At 43.3% G+C, this 27,965-nt stretch overlaps 1 protein-coding gene across 7 annotated transcripts; it reads right to left on the bottom strand.

Annotated features, from left to right (window-relative positions):
- Nucleotides 1-45: 45 nt before the first annotated feature.
- On the bottom strand, nt 46-27,415 carry NFYA (nuclear transcription factor Y subunit alpha). 7 transcript variants are annotated; one of them, XM_078858909.1, is made up of 12 exons: nt 27,318-27,415; nt 24,400-24,474; nt 23,330-23,401; nt 21,129-21,260; nt 20,609-20,740; nt 20,340-20,445; nt 17,078-17,244; nt 15,622-15,804; nt 14,664-14,765; nt 11,892-11,915; nt 5,547-5,600; nt 2,028-2,125 (listed from the first exon to the last, which is right to left on the bottom strand). In XM_078858909.1, the coding sequence occupies exons 2-11, from the start codon at nt 24,466-24,468 to the stop codon at nt 5,583-5,585; spliced, it is 1,005 nt and encodes a 334-aa protein (XP_078715035.1). In that variant the 5' UTR covers nt 24,469-24,474; nt 27,318-27,415; the 3' UTR covers nt 2,028-2,125; nt 5,547-5,582. The 7 variants fall into 7 exon arrangements, with proteins under 7 accessions (XP_078715029.1, XP_078715028.1, XP_078715031.1 ...); XM_078858903.1 differs by lacking the exon at nt 5,547-5,600 and having other exon boundaries at nt 46-2,125; nt 24,400-24,477; XM_078858902.1 differs by lacking the exon at nt 5,547-5,600 and having other exon boundaries at nt 46-2,125.
- Nucleotides 27,416-27,965: the final 550 nt, after the last annotated feature.

The raw sequence follows: 27,965 nt of genomic DNA, 5'->3' as shown, positions 1-27,965 counted from the left end.
AAACCTAATTTTAACCTGTGAGAAACATGACACACCAAGCACATGTATCAAATGGACAATTTATTTACAGCCACATGATGATTAGATTACCTAATGTGAGTGCAATATCAACAAGCACAATGTAGATATGGATGTGACACGTTACAAAAGAGAATGTGCCATAGTTGTAAAACCAAATATTGCAAATGATTTGTAAAAAAATACTGCTTTATAAAACTGTCTAGGTTACAAAGTATTGTGCTGAATTCGTAAAAGTAAAAATGACAAATGGAATATCCATATGAAAACCAATTAGGCTACATTTAATATTAATTATTGTATCACAAACCTGTTTCTATCTCATGTCCAATAAGTGTTGAACATGTGTTTGATTTAAATGAATTAAACACCATTTCAAAGCCTTCACCCAAGTAAAATCATGTCACAAAAGCACTTCGCTGTGGACAATTTCACCTATTTTTAACAACAGTTGCAGGTTTGACAAACCTGCCAACCAAGTGAAATGGGTGACGCAGTGTTGAGCATTAGAACACATTTATACCAATGTAAAAATGTATCACGAATGGGAAAACTAAGGGAACGGCATTATTTTCAATATTCTACGTCGAATATAAATCATGTCAACATGTTAGTATTCACAGAACTGCATGGAAAACTAAATGTAATAACAAGGTGAAATTGTTTCATGACTATGTTGAACATTAAGGTTTCTGATATATGTGGAAGTGCTGGAATTATCCATCAACTAAGGATTTTTTTTTACACAACTGTTAGCTTGACTTTTGAGGCACAAAATACAACTTTATAAAAAATGGTTTCGTACAATATTTACAACACTGCGTGCGATGTAAACTGAGGTATATAAAATTATAGAAAATGCAATGGAATTCATTACCAAATTGTCCTATCAAAAGCTAAAACGTGTCCTCTTTAAAATGAGTAATGGATGGTGCTCCTCAACATTGGTGGCTCTAAGTGGTGAAAATTAATTCCTCGTAGCAGGAGCACAATGATCCAATACTCTTTACGAAAGAAGATTTATTCATGGTCATTACACATTATTGAGTACTCATTTAAATGTTACATTTAATTTACTCTTTCGTTTCAGTCACGTGTCACCAATGATTATGGTTTAATGCCTACAACACCACAATAACATTGTCCAACCTTTTCACTTCCACATACATCAAGCGGTTCCTACAGACCTGAATTACGAGACGTAATATTTCAAACACGTTGCAGCAAGATATTCAAAAGCAATGTCATTGCTTGCTCATTGTTTACTAAAGAAAACGTTCATATAAAAATGTTCAAACATCGTGAATAGCAAGTAACAAATAAAAAAACATACAAAGTTGAGCATACGTCAATTATTTGTTTTCATAAAAAAAAATATTTTCACTAATTAAAAGACGATTTTAGGAGCGATTTGAGGTCTTAAAACGTTCCCATAACATTAGCACACGATTCATTTGCCAAGACCAATAGAGATCTACAGAAGCATATCATTAAAGTTTCGATCAAACCACAGTAGGCCTACCTCGACAAAGAGGACAGTGGTTGAGCATGTCTTTGGGTGACGATCCCAACTACTGTAGTTTATTAAATAATAAGTCCTTTAATTACCCCGGAAAGCCTCACCAAGCTGCCGAGCCTCAAGAGCAGCAGGAGGGTCTAGCTTGGAATGTTTGGCCAATTCCTCAACTACTTATGGAATAAACAAAAGTACTTGAATAAACAAAGTATGCAACTAATTGAGTGCTTCCACAGATTTCTATTGGCCTGAGCATTGGCACAGATACCCGATTGTGCCAGTATGCACATTCCTACAGCAGCGCGAGCGTACGCATCTCAATGTGCATGTGTACCCCTGTGCGCCGATGCTCATCCCCAACACAGCCGAGCTCCAGCCCTCCATTGCATGACAACCACACGGTCAGTCTGGTTCACAGGTGTACGATGTGGCTGGTTTCGCCAGTGATGCAGGACAGTGGCGCTGCGCCTTATGCAGGCGCTGCCCTCACTGCACCTGCGTGACTATGACATCGGCGTTCGTGACAGCGGTGAGAATGTCACTGGAGAGCAGAGGTGCTGAGCTCTCCATGTGGTCCTCCTTGACGGTGCCCTGCGGTGACAAAACGCAGGGTGCGCTTGAACGGCAGCACCACAGGTGAGCGATTGCAGGAGCAAAATCACCGCATCCTGTGATGCGGCAATACATAACATGCTGTGAAAAATATAATCAATCATCTATCCAGGAAAGTAGACATTCCACCCCTCCTTTATTTAACACCATAACAATTCGAGTTTCAATTTAAAGTTGTTTTGCATTGTACTTCAAGTCTAATATATTGGGGTGTTTCAGTAAGTGACGAGACTTTTAATAACTCATGATTTCAGTAAAAAAATTGTAGTGCAATGGAGCATGACCATGGTATTAATGTGCACATGATTAAATTTGGTGGCGCCTGTGCACAAATACAAGGGATCTGTATACAATAATACAACTTCGATATAGTGAAAAGGTAGATCAACATGATTTACTTATTAAAAGACCTTATGTATTGGTATTAATCGATATAATTAACAGTTGATCCTTCAACTCAATTTGAGGATTTATAAATGTTATCTTGAGCATACGAATGTCTTGTTTTTATCGATGAATGCAGAAAAACTTGCAGAGATGCATTCTACATTACCCAGAGCCATTGGAGGATATCATAAGATCCATGATCACAGATCAAAAGTGAGAATATGTATATATAGCACACCCATATCACATCATGTAGTTCTCAAGGGAATTAAATGCACTGCAAAGAAAATATTAATCAATTGTTGAAATACCATTTTCTTATACAATACAGGTGTCCCTCGATTTGCAAACGGGATGCGATCTTAAAAAAAACACGCGCAAAATGAAATTTCGTAGATCGGAATGGCTTTCCCCATTAATTTAAAACTAACAAAAATTACACATGTGTTTTGGACAGTTTACCTCCTAACATAAAAATATACACTTAATATCACTTTTTCTAATACAAAAAAATAATAAACATATTAAGCCGAGTGAATAATTAAAAACAAAAATTTTCCTTTTTTAGGCAACTCGCCAAAATAACCGCATGGTGGAATGAGTGGAAAGGCGACGTGGAGGCAATTACTGTTGCACTGCGGGGGTACCGTGATGCTGCCGTGGATGGATGATGCAGCCTGCTCCCGAGGTGGCTCTTGTTTGATCTCATGGCGGGTGCCGTGTGAGATTTTTATCCCGTGGAAATTCGATTTGTTAATTGAAAAGTGTTCATAATTTGTCAATTGTGTGAATGCGAAATTTCATAAGCCGAACATCCTTAAATCGAGGGATACCTGTGTGATTATTTTAATTTATTGTAACATTTCAGGAGCCTCCCGTATTGGGATGTTTCGCTAATTCCATGATGAGAATTTTACAAGTGAAGATACGACAATCTGGACAAAAACCACACGCATTAGGAAGTACAGTTGAACATTACATACCAATTTCATCAGCCTTATTGCTGTACCAATATGCACATATTTGTGCCATCCACCAACCCTCAACACTGGATTACTGATGTGCACCACCACCACGCCAAGATAAATTACACTTCATTTTAGTTGACTATAAACAACCGGCCAGGTTTAAGGATTAGTCTAAAAATAGAGAAGTCATTGTTAGGGTCATGTCAGCTATAGTGACTATAATCAGTCATAGTCAACCTCTAAACAATGTCATTTTTGTGTGACACTATCGATTCCCCGATTGCCCGAAGCCATGACCGTCACAAGGGCAAGTGTCTTGTAAACGAGGAGAGGGATGAGCATGTCTGATATTTGGTCACAACGAAGCATCTTCCAACCACAATAGCCACAGCTAGCCACAAACTCTTTGGCTTTCAAAACAGACACAATTGAGACACCAATAGCCGATCATAATTGGAGTAAAATAGAAATCCAAGTGGCTCTCTGTTCAAGTGACCTCATGGCCAGTCCAATTTCCACCACTGGCCCTGACCCAGTGTTTGAAATCCCATATTCTTATTCTGAGGGGGTTAGCCTATCCATGCATTGTAATTTCGTCGATTGTCCACAAAGTAGTACTAACTTGATAATTCCTGCATGGATGCTGGATCGAGTACATGAACATCCAGAAATTTAATGTACAGTATGTCTGATTGGGCCTCAAGCAGATGTCCTTCATACATATCGATAAGGAAGTGTGAATAACATCCTCAATGATGACAGATTACATTTTATAATTGCTATTTTGGTGTCAAGTCCCAAACTAAAAAAAATCACAAATGCTGCGGGAGCACTGCTGACCCCCCATCTACAAATTCAATACTCGTTGATTTGAGTTCACAAATCTGCACTGAGACTCACTGCTGAAGTCGCCTATTCTATAGCACTTGCATTGTAAAAACTCATTGTTTATATGCATTACCACCACCCTGATCAATAGAAGTCGTGCAGATCTCATGACATTTTTATTTGTATTACACATTATTTAGCCCTTATATACAGTGTAGTGTCAATGCAACATACCTTGAATGGATCTAACCAGTGTGAGTGGTATAATTAAATTAATAGTAAGTCCTACAGTTATTTGCATAATTCTAATCTGAACTTGTTGCAGGAGCTGGGCTGAGAACAGTAATGATGAGATCTCAAGATGACTAACCCAAATCAGAACTGTGTTACTAATTGGCGGTTCTGGAACACACCATCTTGAAGTGGTCTCATGTTTGTACTGGAATCACACCAGCTATTCATTTATGACCGAGCTGACTTAGGGGAGGCCGAGGACCCATTCATATAATCACCAATGATGTTTGCCCTGTCCGGGGTATGGAACTCAGGTTGCTGGGTGTGTAGGGCAGTGTGCAAACACCTGTAATTTCATTGCTCCATCTTTCCTTGGTGCTCATCCTCTTGGAATGCGTTCCCAAGCAATGCCAAATTTAGTGCTCGAGAACGGCGCATGGAAGTAGACATCACAGATCTACCTCTGAGATCCATTTCATTGACTTGTTCCACACGAAGGGAATTCAGCTCTATCACGGAGCGCAAAGTCTGTTTCATGAGTCTCAAACCAATACTTTAAATTCTCAGCAATGTTATTTATCCAATTTAAGTGCGAATCAAAATGTAATGTTTTTTTTGTGCAGTCGTTGGTGACCAGGCTGAGGCCATCAACCCACTACCACTAGATAATCTAATTTAAGCACATGCTTGGATTCAAACCCCAGGATCTTCTCAGTAGTACCAGCTCACTGCTCTCACCCCTGAAGCAACTGACCACTTAAGTAATGCTGCAATTTTAAATTATTCAGTTCAAGTGTCATAACAATACATAGATATAAACAATTGATTCAACAACCACTTTGCATTGGTATTCAATTTGCTTCTTAAAGGAGCATAGAGCCCTAATTGATGTTGATGGAGTGATGAATGTGGACAATGGGCAGAGATTGCAAGCGCATAGCCTAGTGCATCTAATCTAAAGCGAAAGGAAGGAGATACTGTACCTTTTAAAGCATGTTTCTAGCCTACCTTTAGCACTGCTAGCACTCATAGCCATTCTGTTGGACAAATAAAGCAGAAGATGCATTACACACGGGAAAGCAGCTCAAATGGTGACAAAAAGAATGCAAAGCGTATGAGTCAAGCATTGTGGAAGTTGCGCTTTGTAAGGTTTAGGAAAGTAGCAAAGCAAATGTAAGCCCATAGATGAATATATTACTTTGTTTAACCATGCAATTTGACTGATTTCTCAATACAGCCAGATGATGATGTGGTTAATGCATTCTATTCCAAATCAGAAGGCTGGGAGTTAACCCATCTCTGCAGAATTGAGAAAACGAATACAACTTCATTATAAGTCAACTGTGGTTGTGCTACGGAGAGAATGGTCTCCACCATAGGAATGTGGAATTTACAGTTGGATCATAGCTGCCAACATATACGAGGACTGCCTCATTTGTTTTGGAGGAAAGTCACTTTGAACGTGATCCCTTAACTGCCATTGAGTTGCATCTGAAACCATGCAAAGAACTGCGCAGTCAGGTTTTAATCAACAGTTACACAGGATAGAAATGTCTGCCACCGCACAGACGACAAATTGATCCTCCCTGATTACAACCTTCTTCAGTGACAAAGTCACCCCTAGAGATCTACGGGGATTTGGCAGTGCTCCATCAGACAAGGTGAATCTATTTCAGTAAAGCTGAAAATCCGTTTCAGTCACACTTCCAATGTACCCAGACCAGGTCTACACCGTTGTTTGGGAAAATAGACCCATCTGGAAAATGTACCCGATATTAAATCTGCCTTTTGAGAGTCTGAGCAGGCAATTAAAACGGTGTTAAGCTCTGTACGATAATTTGAATAAGTTTGGGAAGGCTGGAATATATACAGACCCACCTGTATATATAGCTCATTAACAGTAGCAATTGCGAATCACTCATACAATTTAACTTCCAACTTTAACACAATTTAAAATGGTCAATTGAAAATAATCCTTTAGTATGTAATATGGAGATTTGATCACGAGACCGAGAGAGCAGGTTTTTTTACTCCAATAATTTTAATTATTCCATCAGACCTGTAAATTAAAATAGGCTGTGAAAATACTGAACTGCATTTTATTTTCCTTCAAATGTATTTCCTTGGCTAAAACTGAAGCTACAGATTTAAATGTGGGCAAGAATTTCACACCATATCAATTTTCCAACGTGAAATATGCAACACAATTTGTACGTAAAATATATGTAAATTGGACCCTGTTAATTTTATTGTGATTAAATGTCACACAAGCATGGAATTATGCAGGATGTTACCAACGATATTACAACTTTTATAGACACAGACGTCAACATTTGAAAACTATAGGGCAAGAATTAAATGCCGAGATAAAACGGTTCTTTGAAATTCCATAAATCTACACTATAGCATTGATATTGATCTGCAAGCTATAATAGTGGGTTAATATTTGTGAAGCAAACCGCAATCTTTTTGAACAAAACTTGAATGAACTGCAAATTACGCATTGCAAGATGTAGGTTTAGGGCTGAAGGCAGATAACATGTGCACTGTGTGATACGCATTAAGGAATTGAATTTTTTTTTATCTTAGTATTAATATGGATCTGCATGGTTTGAATTTCATTTTAACAAAACTAACCATAATTTCAGGCGTCAAGCAAATTTAGTCATGCAATGGCACTTTGTGCCATGCCTAGAAGGGATTTAGCAAATAAAAAAAGATACATCGATGTTTTTTGTATATTTAGTGAGTCCAACTGAGTCGCAGACAATATTCTTTAGAGGCAACACATTTATTTAACATCAAGACGTTAACACAAAGGGGTAACTTGCCCCTTTACCAGATACAGCCTAGGGTGGTGACCACCCAGCTAACTACACTATATGTAGGAGTTACAGCTACGAAGGGTCAGACCCTTACTCGGGTCCCCGACCACGTGTTGATGCCTAGTAAGACGTAGAGCTTCCAGCTTGTAGATGTGGTGCTTCCAGCTTGTAGACGTAGAGCTTCCAGCTTGTAGACGTGGAGCTTCCAGCTTGTAGACGTGGAGATTCCAGCTTGTAGACGTGGAGCTTCCAGCTTGTAGACGTGGAGCTTCCAGCTTGTAGACGTAGAGCTTCCAGCTTGTAGACGTGGAGCTTCCAGCTTGTAGACGTAGAGCTTCCAGCTTGTAGACGTAGAGCTTCCAGCTTGTAGACGTAGAGCTTCCAGCTTGTAGACGTGGAGCTTCCAGCTTGTAGACGTGGAGCTTCCAGCTTGTAGACGTGGAGCTTCCAGCTTGTAGACGTGGAGCTTCCAGCTTGTAGACGTGGAGCTTCCAGCTTGTAGACGTGGAGCTTCCAGCTTGTAGACGTGGAGCTTCCAGCTTGTAGACGTGGAGCTTCCAGCTTGTAGACGTGGAGCTTCCAGCTTGTCAAATGCAGCCACCCCGGTCCCTCTCAGGGACCCACCTTATATCCTCCCAGGTCGGGGCCGCTCTGCCCTCGGCCCCGCCCGCCTTCTCGAGTGTTCTAGCTCCCTCTCGATCCCTCTCGAGAGCTCTCCCTGGACACGTGATCACCCCCTAGCCCCCCACCTGGGGCCTTCTCTGTGGATACTCCGGATCACGTGCCTACGGGGTCAACCAGAGTGCCATGGCCCGGGGCAACCCTGCCCCTGGGCTGACACTCTCCCGCTCCCCCTTGTGGGAGCCCGTACTACACGCTATGCGTGGTGCCCTCGCTATCCCAGCGCTCCCCAAGCCCCGTTAGGGCTGGTACTACACCCGCCTACGGGGTGTACGCGATGACGGTGCATCACACGCCGTGCTGTGCTAAAGCCGGCATCACACAGCAACCCACCCGGTGCTGTCCGCGATGTAGGGACATCGCACGCCACGGCCCTCCCGGGCCGGCACCATACAGTGACATCCCCGATGTCACTACATCACCCCCCCTTGCTAGCATTCAGCCATCCCGGCTGTCAACTCCCCCTCCAAGCGAACAGGTAAGTGAAATGCAAGAAAAAAACGTGTGCCTCAACAATAACAGGAACAGAAATAAATACACAAACCCACCTGTATAAAAATTACACTGTCCACAAATGTACAAACCAACCAGGGAGAAGGGTGTAAACCAACGAACCCATAACAATAACACATCAACAAGCAAAAGAAATGTGTGAAACCTCGGGATCCCCCTCGACCACCACACCTCCCACCTTCTCCGTGTAACAACGCTCGTGAGCTCAATGGCGGCTAGGATCAGCCAATAACCGCCACAACTCAACGAGCGCGACAAACAACAGTCCGTGAGGACGGGCCCCCAGGGGAGGTGGGCTCCCTCACCCTGGAGGTCCCGGGGGGAATGTGCAAATGTTCCGCCGAACCCGACTCCTCACGGAGAGTAGTAGGCCGGGTCGATGGATCCTCTGCACTCGAAGCCTGCGGACACGGCATGCGCGGCCGCTCGGGAGATGTCAGTCGCGCAGCACCTGGGGGCGGAATAGAATTGCCCCGCTGAGGACCAAACTCAGCGGGCACACACCCCGGCTTGGCAGACACACTCGACACACGGCCCCTGCGATGTGGAGATGAAACGAATTCGCGTGGGGCGATAAGCGGTTTCAGGCGATAGGGATGCACGAACCAACTCCACCGACCCTCTGTAGCCCCCAAATCGAGCAGCTTCCTTAGGCAGAGGGGAATCAACATATGCGGGCCGGGAGGGATTCTCACCGTTCGGCACGCGAGCGCCTGCATTGTAGCGTTAGCCGCACACAAGCGGGTGAGGGAAGGCCAAAATGTCAAACGACAGCCGAATGGCAATTCCAAACGGCCCCGGTCAATGCGGATTTCCAAAGGCATTCTACCAAGGAAATCAGTTCCAAGTAAACATGGAACAGCCAGGGACGTGGCGATAAGAATGTGTCCCGGCAATTTAACGTCAGCGACGTGCACCTCGGCCGTTATCCGACCGATGATACCCAATGAGCTGCCGTTAGCGGTGAAACACGATGCATCAACAGGGTCTACAACCCGACACTTAGGAGGCAAAATATCTGAGATAGTTGCCGACGCACCCGTGCCGACTAGCATCCTTATTCCCACGCCCTCAATGAACCCGAGCACGGCAGATGAACCCGCGGCCGCAGCCACCACTCGATGGGCCAGCTCCGACCACTGATCCGGTCGGAGCTGACGAACTCCCCGATTACGCATAGGACCCCCCCATACTGATGACGCGAACCGAAACGTCTAGATGGGTGAGGTGAGGCCAGGGGTCGAGTGTGGAGTGCGTGGCGACTCGCCTTCGGGTGGAGGAAAGCGTAGGATGGCGGTGATGCTGGGAGGCGCTGTCGTGGTACGCGGCAGCCCGATGACACGTGCCCCAGCAGGCCGCAATTGTAGCAAGTAACATGGCCGCCTCCGGAACGAGACGATGACCTTGGCCGTGGCTGCTCGTCCGTCCACCGCGCGCCATCGTCACGCCGGTCGCCTCCACCCCGAGTCGACGCGCATGCCGAAAGGGGCTCTCTGCTCCATCAGGTGGTCCCGGCTCCGTGCGGGATACGGCACACGTCACCTGCGCCCTGTCCCGTTGTAGAAGTTGCTGGGCTTGGATGCACTTAGTGACCTTGAGAGACGAGATGTCATCATCTTCGGCTGAAAGAATGGTGTGGAAGGTTTTCGCCAAGGCCAGCAGTATCTCTAAGACAAACGCGTCGAACCCATCGTGGTCCATTTTCGGGAAGGCGGCTTTCGCAAGCGCCAAAAGCGCGCTACGGAAGGCGAGGGCAGACTCGGTTCCCCCCTTCCGCCGCGTGGCGAACCTGTGGCGCGTGTCTGCCGGAGGCTCATAGATAGCTGCCCTCTGGTCGCCACTGGTAGTCGCGAACTCTTTAATAAAGGGAAGACGACGACGGAGAGCTGGGATGTCCCTCGGCGCCGATGGCGCATCTTCAATTTTGGCGGGCTGCGTGCTCTGCGCCGGCGACAAAATGGCGGCTGAATGCGCGGCCGAGTTTCCCGCCTGCTGCGAAATGGCAGCGGAGTCGTCGTTCGCGAGCAGCATCGCCGCTCCCTCCTTCACCAGCGAGACCATGGGAATGATCTCCGCGAGAAGCGAAGCCGCAGCGTGGAGGAGCTCCGCGAGGCGACCGTGCGCCTCCCGGAGGGTCGCCTTTGCCGACGGCGAAGCGTCGAGCGTCCAGATGGTGCCCTGCTCCGCTGGCAGCGTCTTTTCCGCATCCTCTGGAGCTGTAGGCGGCGCGAGGTCCTCGTCCTCGCTGTCCGACGTCCTGGTACATGGTCTGCGACGTGTAGACATAGTCTACTGCTAGCTGTATAGACTAGTGTGTTGGCCACTTCTGACACCAGTTGGAGTGAGTCCAACTGAGTCGCAGACGTTTTTCTTTAGAGGCAACACATTTATTTAACATCAACACGTTAACACAAAGGGGTAACTGCCCCTTTCCCAGATACAGCCTAGGGTGGTGGCCACCCAGCTAACTACACTATAGGTAGGAGTTACAGCTACAAAGGGTCGGACCGTCACTCGGGTCCCCTACGACGTATTGATGCTTCGTAGGACGTAGAGCTTCCAGCTTGTAGACATAGAGGTTCCAGCTTGTCGAATTCAGCGACCCCGGTCCCTCTCAGGGACCCACCTTATATCCTCCCGGGTCAGGGCCGCTCCGCCCTCGGCCCCGCCCGCCTTCTCGAGTGTTCTAGCTCCCTCTCGATCCCCCTCGAGAGCTCTCCCTGGACACGTGATCACCCCCTAGCCCCCCACCTGGGGCCTACTCTGTGGACACTCCAGATCACGTGCCTACGGGGTCAACTAGAGTGCCATGGCCCGGGGCAACCCTGCCCCTGGGCTGATACTCTCCCGCTCCCCCTTGTGGGAGCCTGCACTACACGCTATGCGTGGTGCCCATGCTATTCCAGCTCTCACCAAGCCCCGCTAGGGCTGGTACTACACCCGCCTACGGGGTGTACGCGATGACGGTGCATCGCACTCCATGCTATGCTAAAGCCGACATCACATAGTAGCCCACCCGGTGCTGTCCCCGATGTAGGAACATCGCACGCCACGGCCCTCTCGGGCCAGCACCATACAGTGACATCCCTGATGTCCCTACATATACAATAGATTCTGACATCCTAAAACAGTGGTTTGGTACTGGCCCGACTCTTGCATACCTTACCACACATTTGCCAAAGTCACATAGCCAAAATCGCAATTCCCTTGTGGAATCCCACACTTGTAAAGTAATGATGAAAACAATGTTTTGACCTCCGACGAACATGATTGGCAATGTACGGTGTGAAAAAAGTTGAACATACATACGTTTATAGGGGGAAATGTATCATCCTGTAGCAATGCACAAAAGAAATTTGGAATATATAAGTTACCACTTCAAAGGGGAGATAAAACATTTTTAAGGTGAGTTGTTATTTTTTTGCCCATTTATGATTTACTTGATACTTCGATGTGAGCCCTATAGTGGAAAATGCAATACAAATGTATTCATAAAAAGCACACATTTTTCAAGGAAGAGTTTGTGTGATGTCTTCCCTGAACAAACATTTCTACATTTTCCTTGTATGGATCTGTACACAGGAAATTATGATAATATTGATCAATAATCATCTTTTTTGTCAAGATGGCCTCTTTCCCTTAGTCGTCCAATCGACCCACTTCAACACTCAAGACTCACAAGCAAGTGATGAAATATTTAATGAAACAAGCCACCAGATACTAATAGTTAGAGCGGACATAAATGTAAAGAAATGTTTTATTTTTTAATTGGCCTCATGGAGAACAATCTATTAAAAACACCCTTAAAGTCATTTTTTTTCTCTCCCAATTTTTTATCCAAACCAGATCACATTTCACCTATAATTGACTTAAACATGTGTAATGAGAGAGCGCCATCTATTGGTTGCTAAAGGGTAACTCGGTAGGCACAATTATGTAACACCATCCGATCCTAAGAGGGAACAGTATCTGGGCCAAAGGTGATGGGCGGAGTCGGGAGAGATGCTTCGGGAACCAATGAGAAGATTCCATGAGAGGGCGTGGCCAGAGGCGGAGCCTAGCCGCGCCCGGGGAAATATAAGCAGGGGCGGAAGAGGACTCGTGGTCGGTGTGGGAGGCCTTGGGTCTGAACTACGTCGCTGCTCGTTGTATTCTCTCTTCGCCAACCGACCACATGGCGGATCCCTAGCGGAGCTCGCCTGATGTTACCATATCGATCCACTAATGAATCGTTCACTCTCCATAGTGAAGGCAAACTTTAAAGCAGCTAAGGTTTTACCTGGTAGCTAAGGTTACCTTTTACCAGGTAAAACCTTAGTTGCTTTATAGTTTGCCTTCATATCCGCATCTCCAGTTTCTTTAGCCTCTTACGCCCAGCCCCGCTCATTCCCATTGCTAGTAAATTTGCCGTGCCTTGACCTCGTCGAGCCTGCAGGGCTCCCCCCAACTCTCTCATCTATATAACCTCTTGTTACAAGCCAGCTCTTTTGCCTACTTCAGCAATTGTTTCTTGCTGTGGTTGTCCCACCTGATGACGAACGCTTGTGTTGCGTCCGAAATGTCGTGATTTAATTTATTTAATCTTTTCTGCTCAAATGATTTTTCCGCGGAATTTGAAATATGCGCCCTGCTCTTAAACAGATATTTAACAATGTCCGATGTAATCTTAAACGGTGTCCATTTTTATATTAAAGTTTATGCAGTAAGTACAGTGTTTAACAATGTCCGTCAATTTTTGGGCGCAGAATCGATGTTATGGATTGCAATTTGCGATCCAAAACACCTAAAATACGTCAGCTTTGACGCAACAAAACCATATATGGGCAAAGACACGCCTACTTCCAAGTGTACGCTTTTATTTAACATCAGCTTTGATCGTATTATAGCGCCACGCCCTTTAAGTCTTCCAGTTTTAAACAACAGCTTTTTTAGTCTGGTAAGTAGACAATGACTGATGTACCAAAATGGCGAAATGTTAACTACCTTACTCTTAGTTCTTTCGGTAAAGTCACGTAGGTAAAAAATGCTGCAAATCTGGCTGTGATGGTACCACCTGATGACGGAGACTTGTGTTGCCTCCGAAACGTCGTGATTTTTTTTATTGTTTTATTTTTATTAATTTTAATTTCAGTTTTTTTTTACCTACGTGACTTTACCGAAAGAACTAAGAGTATGAATCCTTGCAGTCACGAAAGCTTCAAATCTAGAGTTAACTACCTTGCCTGGTATACAGGAGGTCGTGGGTTCGATCCCGACCCTAAAGCCTTTATATTGGGGGCTTGCATGTTCTCCCTGTGGTCGTGTGGATTTTTATCCGGATCCTTCGGTTTTTCCCTCCACATTTAGAAACATGTGTTTAAGAGTATTTTGCTTTATAGCTCATCGGATTCCTTTAGTATAAATGAATATTCAAATTTTTATTTGTGGCCAGCTTGCTTCTGGAAAAGAGCTATAGTGGTCAGTGGGCCTTACCTGGTCAAATTAAAAATAGTTAGTAGACTGACTGCCACATGGTAGTCAAGGCATAAATGAGAATCATGAGAATACAATGTCTGAAAATGTGTACTTAAATCCATATTTATAGAAATAAGCAGACTGAGACTTAAAAACCCCTCAATTTGTAATAGCTGCCTGGTTGAATTTCCTTGACTTTTAAAAATGTGGCCATTTTCCATTACTTTTCATAAGATTTATTTTCCAGGAATTTCCATGACCGTGGAACCATGACAACGTGATGATCTTACAGTGTACGTGCTTCCCGATGACGTCATTATGTGCGACATCATCACAACATGCGTGGATGCCACGTGGAATCATCGCTTTGGCCACAAATGCTTTCTATTTAAGACAAAACATTATTTCTCACCGAGCTTTGGGAATCCCTCTAATCAAGTTGGCCAGTTTCAATAGGGTAAGTCCTTAACAGTAATACAACTTGACATTGAAGCTTAATTTATATTGTATCATCTTCATTACGATAAAAAAAATTACAATTCAAGCTAGAAGAATGTTTGCAGGACAGCAGAGCATGATGTAGTGTAAAACAGTTGAAAAGGAGAGGTGCTAATAACCAGGACTTACATTTTCGTTTTCATTCTCCTTGTCGCCTAACGTGTGGAAGCGCCCTCCTTCCCCACGTTGCCTCTGCATGGCGTGCCGATGACGAGACTCGTGCAGGTATTTCTGTGCAAAATGAAAGTGTTATACATGAGTATATGTGTGTGTCTCTCTGCTCACACGATGGAGATGTGATCATCTCCAATGACTGCCCTGAGCAAGTGGTATAATTTTCACACTCACATGACAACATTGACTTCACATAAAGCAGCACTTGTTTTATTGGAAAAAATGTGCAAGATTTTTTTTACATTAATTGGTATTTTTACTTTTATCATTTTTTTCATAGCTGAATAAAAATGTATCTCTTAAAGATCTTTAAATTGACACCACTCACCTTTTTAAAAAACCTGGCAGGTCACAAACTTGTCTTGTTGGGTCAAACTTCAGTAGCCTATACGGCAAATTATAATTACCTAAAATGGGTGGTAGTCATCTTTTTCAAATATTGAGTTGTTTACCAAATGTTATTGAAATTGGGTTTGGTCAAATATATTATTGATTGATTTAATATGGGATGACCTGACACAAGTTCAACATGCATACATAAACTAATTTCTTGGGAAGTGCTTGTTGTATTTAGTTTGATGTCCTTCCCCCGCACCTCCGATTAATACGGTTGGCTACATATGGTGCAAAAGAAGTTCAACATACATACAACAGTAGGATGTCCTGACAATTTAATGCTATATTTTATTCCTGGGTAGTGCAGTGCACAACCTACAAGCGGAAAGTTGCAAGTTCAAATCAGGTTCTGTGGTTGACTTTTTTCATCATCCCTCCAGGGTTAATAAAATCAGTACCATTTTAGTGGGAGGTCATTGTTGCACATCCTACCTAGACAATGTTTGTCTTGGCTCTATCTAGACTAATATAATATAATTAGGATAAAAACAGTTAAAGCAAAACATGGACTGCCCACCTTGCGCTCCTTGGGAATTCTGCCCTCTGCCTCGAGCTTGGCGCGTGCCTGCCTGCGCTTCAAGATGCGGTGGTACTGCTTCGCGTTAACGTAGAGAGGCTCCTCCTCCAGCAGCTCAGCGCTCGGGAGGGGGATACGGTGGGCGACCTGTGGCACCTGTCCCGTTGCTCCCGGTACCACTTGCTGAGACACGCACACATGAGCCCAGGCATTTACACATCAGAAGAGGAGTTGGACAAGGTGATACACTTTTACCAAGACTGACTTTTATCTTCTACCAAGGCTGACTTACAATTAGTTTCGTTATGCAATCACATACAAAGATCCCCCACATAGGCTTAACAGACTGTTGGGGCAAGTGCTGTTTTCGGGCACCTATGAAGGCCGGCATGGTAGCGCAGCGCGCTAACCGCTACACTATCACTCCCTAACCAGATACACACACACACACAAATATGCAAGGATGACTATACACCAGAAAACCGATGCACATGCACACACAAGAAAGCTCGGAAACACATTCAACACTTGCAGGCATACAAGCGAACAAACACATGCACACATGAAAATACATACAAATTAAGATACATGACTACACACAAACAGCAACAGTCCTGGTTGGACAAAAGCATTATGACTCTGCCCATCTATTATTCATTTTGTCCTTGAGATTCATTATCTATTTTGAAAATGAGACCTGGTTTATAGAGTTAAACAGTAAAAGCCATGAGTTTCTTTTCACGTAAATTCCATGACGAAATTGATGGAAGAAAAAGACAAATGAATAGTCAGCTCTGTGAAAATGTTTCTGCCGATTAGCAACCACCATGCCTGGCAGGGAGAACTAAAGCTTTTTCATTCTTTGAAAAAACTCTCAAAACCAGTATTTCAGCAGGTAGTTTTATGTTTGCTTAATTCGTTATTGAGTGTTTTTGTGTGTTGACATAAATGATTGAAAGCAGAAGCAGCCTATGCAAAACGAGATAACACTACAAAAATCTTAATGCAAAGGTCAATTTAAATTACTTGTTATGGTGTCATCTACTGCCCACCTCATAGCCATGCAAGATGGGTAAAAGTTACAAGTGCAGCTAAGAAATGTTTTGCTGATGCCACTGCTGGCAGAATGGCTTCCACTTGCAGCTCTTGAAATCCCCTCTGCAAAGTGTTTGGTCTACTCTTCTATGCTGAGCAGACATTTTGTAAGAGGTGTGATTACCTACAATTTAGGCCACGACACGCGATCTTCCGATCAACTGTGGTCTACCCACTTCACGTTTAGTGGCAAGAGGATGGGCGTCACACACAACATAAAATTAGCGCAATCCCCCAACACTACCTTCGTATGTGCTGAATTACAAGCATGCGCCCCACCATGCTTGGGTAAACAACATGCTCAGTGCTGTTGCCATGGCTGTTGCTGTGTGCCCATGCATTGCGTGCCGTGTAACCGCACCATGACCATGCCTCCAGCGTTGACGACGTTTCCAGACACGGGCAAGGTGACGGTGATGGCCTGATTGTTGGTGCTCGTGGACACTGGGCTGCCCCCCGCCTGCATGATCTGGGCACCGGCCAGGCTGGACGCCGGGATGGTGATCACACCTGTAACGGGTACTGCCACTTTAGCGACACCACAAAGTGTAACAATCCAAAATAAAACAAAAAAAGCCCCAGGCAACGATTAACCCGATGAAGGTGCAAAGAAACAGATGTAAATGGGAATAATTACAAGAGACAGTCAAGCACATAAAACAGGTCAGGGGACAAACAAGGACAAAGATTAGAACATTTATACGTATGGCCAGAGCTGTATAAGATTTTCTAAAAAAGTACTTCGATCAAGTGAAATAACATTTTTAAATGCAAAGGTTAAGAACAGCCACAATAATAAACCAGATGCAGAAAATTTATATTAGGACATATTCAAACTGTGGTGAATCTGACTGAAAATCAAATGAGCTGTTTTTAATCAGCATTAGCATAAGCTACTTCAGTTATTCATATATTTATGCCAATAAGTATTTTGTTCTGCCATTTCCCCATTGCCATTTTTTTGTGAGTGGTACCCTTTCTCAAAAAGTGAAGAAATTTAATAAAACATTTACTGGAGTGGTTATGCAAGGGGTTTTCATTACAAATGAAGACTATCTGCTCCTCAAATGTTTTACTCAAATTACATCGAATAGTACCGTCACTGGCTATAAATTATGTTGAATTACTGACGATGTGTGATGAGCATGTAATTACAGCAAGTTCTCCTGAAGGTATTCACTCACAAAAAAACAACTTTTAACACCATCTGCCAAGGCCCTGACTTTAATTTATAACTTCTTATATCGCATGTTTTACAAAATAAATGGGGAGTACTTTAATATTGTAAGCAAATTACTTTGATAAACTAATTAAAATTACGCAATTCCTTATCATGACGTGGCAGACTGGAGATAGAACTATGAAAACATTAATACTGAAAAGAGATTTAATTATTTATCAATGGTGCATTGTCCTTATTAAAATTATACAGGAGAAAAGTTCATATTTAAATTGAATTAATATAGTAGCATGTTCGTAAAGTGACTAACAATATCGCACAAAACGATACTTTTAGCAAGGTGGTGTTTGGATTTGTATTGACAGGATAACATGACATTCCCTGTTGACACCTGCTAACATTACAAAACATATAAAGTGGTGTTATTGTACTTACAAGTAACTTATTAGTGGTTCACTGCAGTGTAAAATGAAAATGTGCTCCATAATTATTTTTATGGAAGAGCAACGCACAGAAATGAGCAATTCCATCAATGATATAGGGTCATGGAGATGAACACTGGTTAATTGTTAATTTTAACCTTTTCCAATTCGGATGATGTACGTGCATTGATGAACGTGTATGTCATTAGTTTTTCTTTGGATTCCGTTCCGATGATGTACAATTAAATAAATTAACTTTATCGGTACAAAAGCTCCCACAAGGGCATGCGGGAGGATGTGTGGCACAATTTGGTGGCAGATATCATAGAGTGCGGTCGTGTTGCTACAGTTCTGTAGTGAATACAATGTCTTTCAAAACAATGGTGCTTTGCCTCTCTAAATAAAATAAACGTGAACCGCTCGCACTTTCCAAAATTAAGCGGTGAATGGGACCCACCTTGCAATTTGCAGGAGGCTCGGAACGGGAAAGGGTTAAGTGAGGAGACACTTATTACGGTAAAAATACAGGGTGTCTAAAAAAAATGGACCCGATTTGAAATCGCTATATCTCTGCAACCACAAACCACCCATGAATGAAACTCTTACCACTTGAAAGGGCGGGGCATAGAGAGGGCGGGGCATAGAGAGGGTGCGGCATAGAGAGAGGGCTGGGCATAGAGGAGGGTGGGGCATAGAGAGGGCGGGGCATAGAGAGGGCGGGGCATAGAGAGGGCGGGGCATAGAGAGGGCGGGGCATAGAGAGGAGGGTGGGGCATAGAGAGGGCTGGGCATAGAGGAGGGTGGGGCATAGAGAGGAGGGTGGGGCATAGAGAGGGCGGGGCATAGAGAGGGCGGGGCATAGAGAGGGCGGGGCATAGAGAGGGCGGGGCATAGAGAGGGCGGGGCATAGAGAGGGTGCGGCATAGAGAGAGGGCAGGGCATAGAGGAGGGTGGGGCATAGAGAGGAGGGTGGGGCATAGAGAGGGCGGGGCATAGAGAGGGCGGGGCATAGAGAGGGTGCGGCATAGAGAGAGGGCTGGGCATAGAGGAGGGTGGGGCATAGAGAGGGCGGGGCATAGAGAGGGCGGGGCATAGAGGAGGGTGGGGCATAGAGAGGAGGGTGGGGCATAGAGAGGGCGGGGCATAGAGAGGGTGCGGCATAGAGAGAGGGCTGGGCATAGAGGAGGGTGGGGCATAGAGAGGAGGGTGGGGCATAGAGAGGGCGGGGCATAGAGAGGGCGGGGCATAGAGAGGGCGGGGCATAGAGTTTCAAATGATTACCGCGAGATGCCTCTCCCAGAGCACAAACAGCCCCTAGCCTCAGTCATTCGCAAGACGGTGACCCCGCAACACAAGGGGCGTTTTGCGTTCTGCAGTTGAGCAAGACTGAATCCGTAATTGTGGTGCAGCGTGCGTTTCAACGGCGTTTTCGCATTGATCCGCCAATGTCAAAGAGCATGGTGGCACAAAAGACCGTGTTTTTGTGCCACCATTAGCGACTAATCTGGATGACCTCAAAACAGAATCAGGGCAGCGGTGACTTCAGTGGAAGACACTTTGAGAAGCGTTTGGGACGAATTCAACTATCGTCTCGATGTTGTCCTACAGCAGGTGAAAGGCACATAGAGCATTCTTAAAATGGTTAGTAAAACTTGATAACTCATTAAACCCTTTGTAACTTTTTGTGTAATTGTAACATGTTGCCATCGTGAAATATACTGCTTTGAAATCGGGTCCATCTTTTTGAAACACCCTGTATATTATATTTAATGCATATGAGAAATCTTAGGTATTTTTTCATGGTAGGTTAACAGGATATACGAGATTCTGAAAAAAGCTGCTTTATAATTCAAACGCAACAAAATCTTCCAGAACAATTTCGAGGAAAGAATTGCATTCATCTTACCAATGAATATATGCACAGAAAAGCACATAAAAGCTAACTGAACCACCTATAGCCCAGGTATCTATGCGTGAAGAGAACAAGCCTCAAAATGAGATAGCTAATAGTGTACAAGTACCTTGCTGCAGAATGGTGCCGTCAGCATTAACGGGTTGGTAGACAATGGTCTGCCCCTCCGCTGTTTGTGCCACTTGCTGGCCTTGCACTGTCACGGTCTGCTGTCCCTTTTACCAGTCAGGAAAAGAATGCATTGATTCTCCGTTTAATGCACAATTTGCATAGAATAATACTTTTCACTGTTATCTCCATTATAAAAATTTGAAGTAGCACCATCAATTATCAGGGACATAAGCAAGTAGTTGTAATTCAGCACCGGTGTATTCCTACCTGTGTCTGGCCAGCAGTGACAGCAGTCTGGGGCTGCTGGATGATGATTGGCTGATGTTGCCCTTGCTGCCCCTGTACCTGCAGGGTTTGCCCTCCGTGGATCTGTATCTGCCCCGGTTGCAGCAGCTGAATCTGAGAGGCAGTGAAGGCATTCACACTTGATGAAGGCACGCGCACACACACAATGCATCCGAAAGCAGCCACATGCACCAACATTAATTAAGTGGCTATGTAGCATAGAAAGCAATTCACAAAAATAAAGTTAACAGTCAAAATCTCAGTTGGGCTTTAATTCATCATGACACTTAAAGGGATGATGAGTACTACTCTGTGGAAGTCAATAGTGGTTGCCCTATGGGTAAGACTCACTCCGACTGTGAGTCTGTGTAATTTCCACCACTAGCTCAAGGCTGCCAATGTAGATGAGCACTGCCCCACAGCCATACGAGTGATGATACACTGTGGGTTATGGTTCCATCAATAAGAATTTTGGTGTGCGTGCAGAAGCTAGTGTAGATACCTGCTGGATTCCTTGACCTCCAGACATAGGCAACTGCATAATGGTTTGGCCTTGTCCAGCCATGGCCTGCACCATGATCGGTTGCCCCGTGGATGTGATGAGTTGCCCTCCGCTCACCTGCACCATTAAAGGCTGACACACAAAGTATCACATTAATAAGTTCACTTGGTCTACAATAAACGGTGACATCCACACTGAAGTCTTTATCCAGTCAGTGTTAGCTCCACTGTCACTCATCAGCTTAAATGAAAGGCTTACAAAAATTAAGATAATAAAGTATAACAATCAAAGATTCAAGTACGGAATGATCATATTTTAATTTGAACCTGGAGATGTTATTACATAAGTAATATAACACACCCAAAATATTATGTAAATATATTAATACACACAAAGATGGCCAAATACTTGTTTCGTCTCTTGCTACAAAGCCATTCATGGCAATTAATAACACCAACACAAATCCTTGACATGCATCAAATAAACAAAAAGCAACATCACTACAGCATCTGGTTTGTGGGGATTTTTTCTCTCAAATCTGAGGTAAAGTATGAGTAACAAAAACAGGGTGGGGGGGGGGAAACATCTATGAAAATGTGATTACAATAAAGTACGTTTATTTTTCATAGGAAAATCAATTGTTAGTCATAGTTAATCTCGCAGAACCCCAAAATTCAGAATGCTTTGCACAATCAATACCAAATACAAGCACTGTTCTTGCTATCCAAGCGGAACAAAAGGTACAGCAACACAGTTGTATTTATATATATTTAGGAGTTTCCAGGGTTTGGTCTCTCATGTCATGTTGGCTTTAAATTTGCTAACCCTTTTTCAGCTTTCAAATGTTATATTCATAAAATTTGTATCCCCCACACCAAACATATTTTCACTAGTATGTATGTGTTATTGTGTAAAAGTAAATTTTTTTAACATTTGCTAATGTATTGCTACCCTTGAAAAATGGTTTCTAAAAAGTAGCACGTACATCAGCGTGCTACATCTTGAGATGGTCTCATCTAAAATGTATTGTGTTGCATAATTTATATTACAGAGAAGAACACATTGACTTAATAAACAATGTTGCATAGTCAGAGCAAGAAAATTAAATCAAGTTAATATATTAAACTACTAATGTTTAAAAACAAAACATTTAACATACTTGCTGGTCAGTCTTTAATTGATGCTCATTACATAACACTAGTTAGTGGAAACCCTAAATATATATTCGTACGGTATTTCTACACAATGAAATGTTGAACTTGAAAAGCATAAAAGAGAATGGTTTAGTCAAAATGTTGTTCAGCTTTGAGCTGGGCACATTAAAGGCATTATAGTTGTGTAAGCATACTGGTTAAAGTTAATTTGAACAAGTTTCGATACCGAAATATAAACTTACTGTCTTGAAATAGCATATTTTATCTATAAACGTTTTATAAAATATTCGCTTATTAAAATACAAGTAGATACATCTGCTCATTTGTACGAGGGAAACTTAACGATTGTATAAATACATTATATTAATATATAGCATTTCCCATTTTACAATGCATGTCCAAAATAACGTGAATGCAAATGGAGCCAAAACATGCTCAAAACAGTAAACTGTTTCAGATCAGTTACAAATATACGTCAAACATATTTATGATAAAAGAAATCACATTTTATTGAATACTAGTGGGCCTCTATGTTATCTGTTTGCTTCATATCAAAACTAGGAATTGATTTGAGCAACAATGACTGCTTGAAATCATGTGCGCAACTTTTTGCTTCCAATCATGGACATGAAGAAATGCAATAATACACCAGATTGATAAAAAAAAAAATTTCCGCAGACAATCTACAATATATTCAATGATGAGTTCTGCAGATGAACCAAAGACAATTTCCATTCCACATAAACTTCATGCCGATCACATTTTAAATTTGTCAAAAAAGCCATCGGTTGAGAAAATATCCATACCCTCAACTCTAAACTCGAGGACTTTCAAAATCTGCAGCCTGATATGTGTACCAATCACATGGTTGTCATTTATACAAAAAAAAGTGGCTGTACTTTCTTTGACAGCTACGTATTTTAACTTTGTTCCATGAGTCGCTTTGTTAATACGTGTAGGCAACAGGTAATGATCCATTTCCACCAGTGAGAGGATTTGTGGTCACCACACACGAGGAGCAGATACACAATGGGATGCCCAGCCCACCTGCACGGAATGCACTTGTGCCGGCCCACTGCCCGTCGGCGACTGAATCTGCACTGTGGCTACATTGGTGGCCTGTGTGGCGGTCAGGGAGGAGGGCGGTGTCATACATACAGCATGTCTCGCTGGTCACAACCCATGTACAACTAGCACAGAGCACAATAACACACCACAACCTTGTGGATAAATTATATGTCCTCATGCTAACAATTAAATTGGCTTACCAGTCCTTGTTTAATATGTTCATAGAGTATAAGTGCTGCAACAAAACTACAAAGCAGTTTTTTTTAATATGCAAAAATGTTTGAATTAGTAAAGAGGAGCTAATAATTATTCTGTAAACTATAATGATAACCAGCTCTGGTTTTTTATTGTGCATTTGTGCAAATGCAGCACCATCTTTTATTACATCTGCAAAAATCTGGAAAAAAGATACAGCAAACTCGTATGAACTAACATGGGGGATGCTATTTGGCAGATCCTATTCATGTTAATTCACACATCTTATACACTTTATCCACGCTGAAAAGTGTGGAGAAAATATGGATAACAGGATGAACACTTCCAGGTTATTTCCTCTTATCCAATGAAGGGTGCAGATAATAGGTGCGCAGCGCCAAGACAATGCATGCATGGACCTTGATGGGCGCATAGGTAACAGTGTTGATAATAAGGCCTCAGATCAAGTAAGTTTGTCGTTTTACAAATTGCCAGGGTAATGCCACATTCATGATGGTATTTTTGCACAAATCGCACTGACAAGGGTTACAGATGTATTAAGCCTCTTTACTCATTGAAACACCCACTTGAATACATTTTCACCGTGATTAGTACCACAATGTAAATTATCTGGTGCAATAGATTACAACTGTTTTAAGAATGTATACGTAAGCAAATGGTGCATTGGGAGTTGTTTGCAAATAATTACACTTTGTTGACCAAGGTTGTGCTCACAAATAATAATTGTAAAAACACCTGTATGCATTATATATTGCGTCAAAGTATAACGAAACCCAATAAGCTTGAATAAAAAAGCGCATTGTGAGAAAACGTGGTGTGGTGTGGGACAGTACCTGTTGCTGTAATTGGCTTTGAACGATCATTTGCTCTCCCGCCTGACCATTGGCTTGGAATTGCTCCATGGTTTACTTCTTACACAGAAACGATACAAGGGAAAACAAGAAATACAAATCACGACCAAATGTTGGCTACGAACCGTTTTATAAATGGCTTGCTGGACCTGGTGTGCAGTACTGACAAACACCATACATTGTGCCATTTATGTTTGTACCCATAGTTGAAATGGTTAAATCATTAAAATACCCATGTTTTGAAGGCAGTGATGCTGTTTACTTAAAACTAATGTCACTGATAAGTCATCTGAACTGTGCAATACAAAAAACTATCGCCAAAGCTCAGTCAGTTCGGTATATAGTTCAATCGTTACCGTAGTACATTCGAGTATTTCTCTCTGCACTACATATCAAACAGCAGCATGCTGTTATCGAATGATTTCAGGACTTTCTTAAGAATGATATTTATACTAAATTGAGAGCCAATTAGAATACAGAAGATATTTCCCCCAAAAGATTCCATAAATCTCCGTATAAACATGGAGATAGTATGGATTCTCAGATTTGCGGACATTCATGATAGACAATAAAATTATAGAATAATTGAACAAAGACTGCATAGTTGTTTTACGGATAAAGTATCGGCAAAAATGTCTGCAAAACAGAATGGATTTCTTTCAAAGGTTTAAAGTAAATGTAAGTTATTTTTTTAAACCAAACTAAATGAAAAACAGCATATGAACGTATGTGTACGTTGAACTTCCGACGCACAGTACGTAGCCAACCGTGCTTATTGGAGGTGTGTAAGGACAACTAAACACAAAAGGTTGTTCTAAAGAAATGAGATTTCAATCTAGAATTAAAAGTGCATAGCTGCAGTGGCTTCCGAAGTATGCACTTATACGGTAGATGTATAATCAGTGACATGGCTTCAAAACATGGACATTGGAAAATATGCAAGCATAGCATAATAATCAAAGATGCTGGGATTTACAATGAAACATAGAATATTTTTCGGGATTAAATCATTATTTCTGATACAAAAACCAAACTAACAATAAACATAAGCGAACTTCAGCAGGACACACCGCTAGAAACGTCGATTGCTGCATGATAACCAAAGGAAGCAACCTATCTGGGAACGACCGCCACGGAAAGTAAACCATCAACAGTACTATATTCAAGTTCAAGTTCATTTATTAGGTATAGCCCTGTGAGCCATTCAGCTCTTGAATCGGGTGCAACCGCAACAAACAAAAAACAAAAACATGAACAAAAAACATCTTAAAGTGAATATGTGACTAAGTGCAAACAGAAAATCCAAGAAAAGACAGCAAAATATTGCAGAAAAAACACCGTACACCAACGCTGTGTGCAAAAATCCCAGTGGGATGCAAGTCAAACAACAACAACAACAACCACACGACAGCTTAGATTAAGGCCATCAGTCTAACTCTGTACTACAACAAACAAACATGGCTAAACCAATACACTTTTCGAAATCACCAAAATAAAGCCATGAAAGCAATGAAAAAGCAATCATAGGAACTGTGACAGAATTTTGACAATAAATGGCATAAACAACATGTACTACCAAAACCCTGCAGCCATAGCTGGCTGCATGAGTCACTCCACCTTTAAGATCAGCACACTAAATCAAAACACAGGTCATACTTTGTAGCGATCATCCGGAGCGAAACATTTTATTTTAGGTCACTGAATAGCACTGGCAGCTAGGGGTGTACAACTCCTCTAGAGCAGTTTTGAGTGAAGATCTCATAGGTAGTGACTCAAGTTTCAATTTATTGGCAACAGCATTCCAGACCCTGGGGGCATCAATAGCAAAGGCCCTTCCTCCAGTATATGTACGGCAATAGGGAATATTAAGCATATACTGCACGTATATTGTAATCCAAGCAATTGGACCGTGTTGAATGGAGGCCTTCATCCAGCAGTGGCAAAAAACATGGTTAATGTGACTTTTTTAGATGTATTAATCACCTGATACTGTATATCCCTGAAATGACATTTAATGAAAATACAAATGCAACTTTTATTTCAATGGGCTCATTTGTACTGTGGCTTTTCAGAAAAACGTACATCTTATTACCATACCCGTCAACCCATTTTTTCAGTGCCTAACTTATTACAAACCAATTCAGACCTTATTGGTCACCACGTGCCCTTATACATCTCAACGTTCATCCTACAAAGTCCCATCACAAGGGAAAAATACAAAGACAGGTTTTTTCCCCGTATTGAAACGGCTGTACGCCGTATGGACCTGGAAACTAAATATCCTTGGACAAGAATACGGATAAACCGTATGGATTGACAGGTATGTATTACTCTTGCCTTGTATGTATGCAAGGGCTGTATTACCCCCCGGATCACTTAAAAAAAAGACTCAACATTGCCCATTCCCATTGTAAACAATTGAGCCGTGTGCCCACATTTCACAGAGGGCCCAAACAGCATGTGGGGGGAGGGGCCAGGCAAGCCGCGCGCTCCTATTGGCCCAGGCCGACACCACGTGACGGCGCAAACCCAATCGAAAGCGCTACACTCACACGCTACAAATAGCAAACAACAAAAACCACGGAGCAACACATGGATGTGTATCGCAGCGATAAGAAATTGTACAAACTCCCCGCACGCCACTGAGCAAAAACTACGACCAATTATCGCCTCGAGGCAACGATACAAGCGAATTAAAAAAAGCGACGACCACCGTGGAACGAGCCAACAAGACAAGAGGCCGTCGCCATTTGCAATGATGGGGGGGGGGGGTGAAAGGCACAAATATCTGGGCGATGTTTGAAGTTTCCGCGAGCACGAACTCGAAAGAGTCGGGCGAAGCGAAGTTCCCGTAGGTCATGGTTCGCGTGTTGGACGAGTCGCGGCCGAGGGGGACTTACGCCGGGCGGTGCCGCGCTGATTGGTCCGGGGCGGCGCGGCGAGGCGGCGAATCGGATCGCGGACAAAATGGCGACCGAGCGACGTTGGCTGGCGCGAGCCGTGACGTCACCGCGCATTCGGCGTGACGTCACCGCGCACTCACGACGTCGCCGCGCACGCGAGAAAACTTGGTATGTGACGTCACCGCGCGCGCGACTTCACCGCGCACGCGAGAAAACTTGATGCGTGACGTCATCGCGCACTCGCGACGTCACCGCGCGCCGGTGCGCGATTGCGTCGCGCGGACTTCCGAGGAAACTTGGTGCGTGACGTCACCGCGCGGTGGTGGATGTTTCGTACGCGCGTGCGTTGTGTGTATACATATGTGCAGTGACGTCATTTCGTCGTGTGCGCGTTTCGCCACCCCGGCCCCCCGCCATACGTAGTGGCGTAGTTCTAGATTTGAAGCTTTCGTGACTGCAAGGAATCATCTTCTTAGGTTTTTTCGGTAAAGTCACGTAGAAAGTAAAATAAAATAAAAAACAAAAATCACGACGTTTCGGAGGCAACACAAGTCTCCGTCATCAGGTGGGACCGTCAGAGTCAGATTAGCTGTATCAAGTGAGGCAATGATTCAAGATGTAATCCCTTAAAAAGCGAGTTGAGGG

Source organism: Lampetra fluviatilis, chromosome 8 (assembly GCF_964198595.1).
Source record: "Lampetra fluviatilis chromosome 8, kcLamFluv1.1, whole genome shotgun sequence".
Taxonomy (NCBI): Eukaryota; Metazoa; Chordata; class Hyperoartia; order Petromyzontiformes; family Petromyzontidae; genus Lampetra; species Lampetra fluviatilis.
The sequence above is the reverse complement of the archived record's forward strand: the minus strand, read 5'-3'. Positions and strand labels throughout refer to the sequence as shown.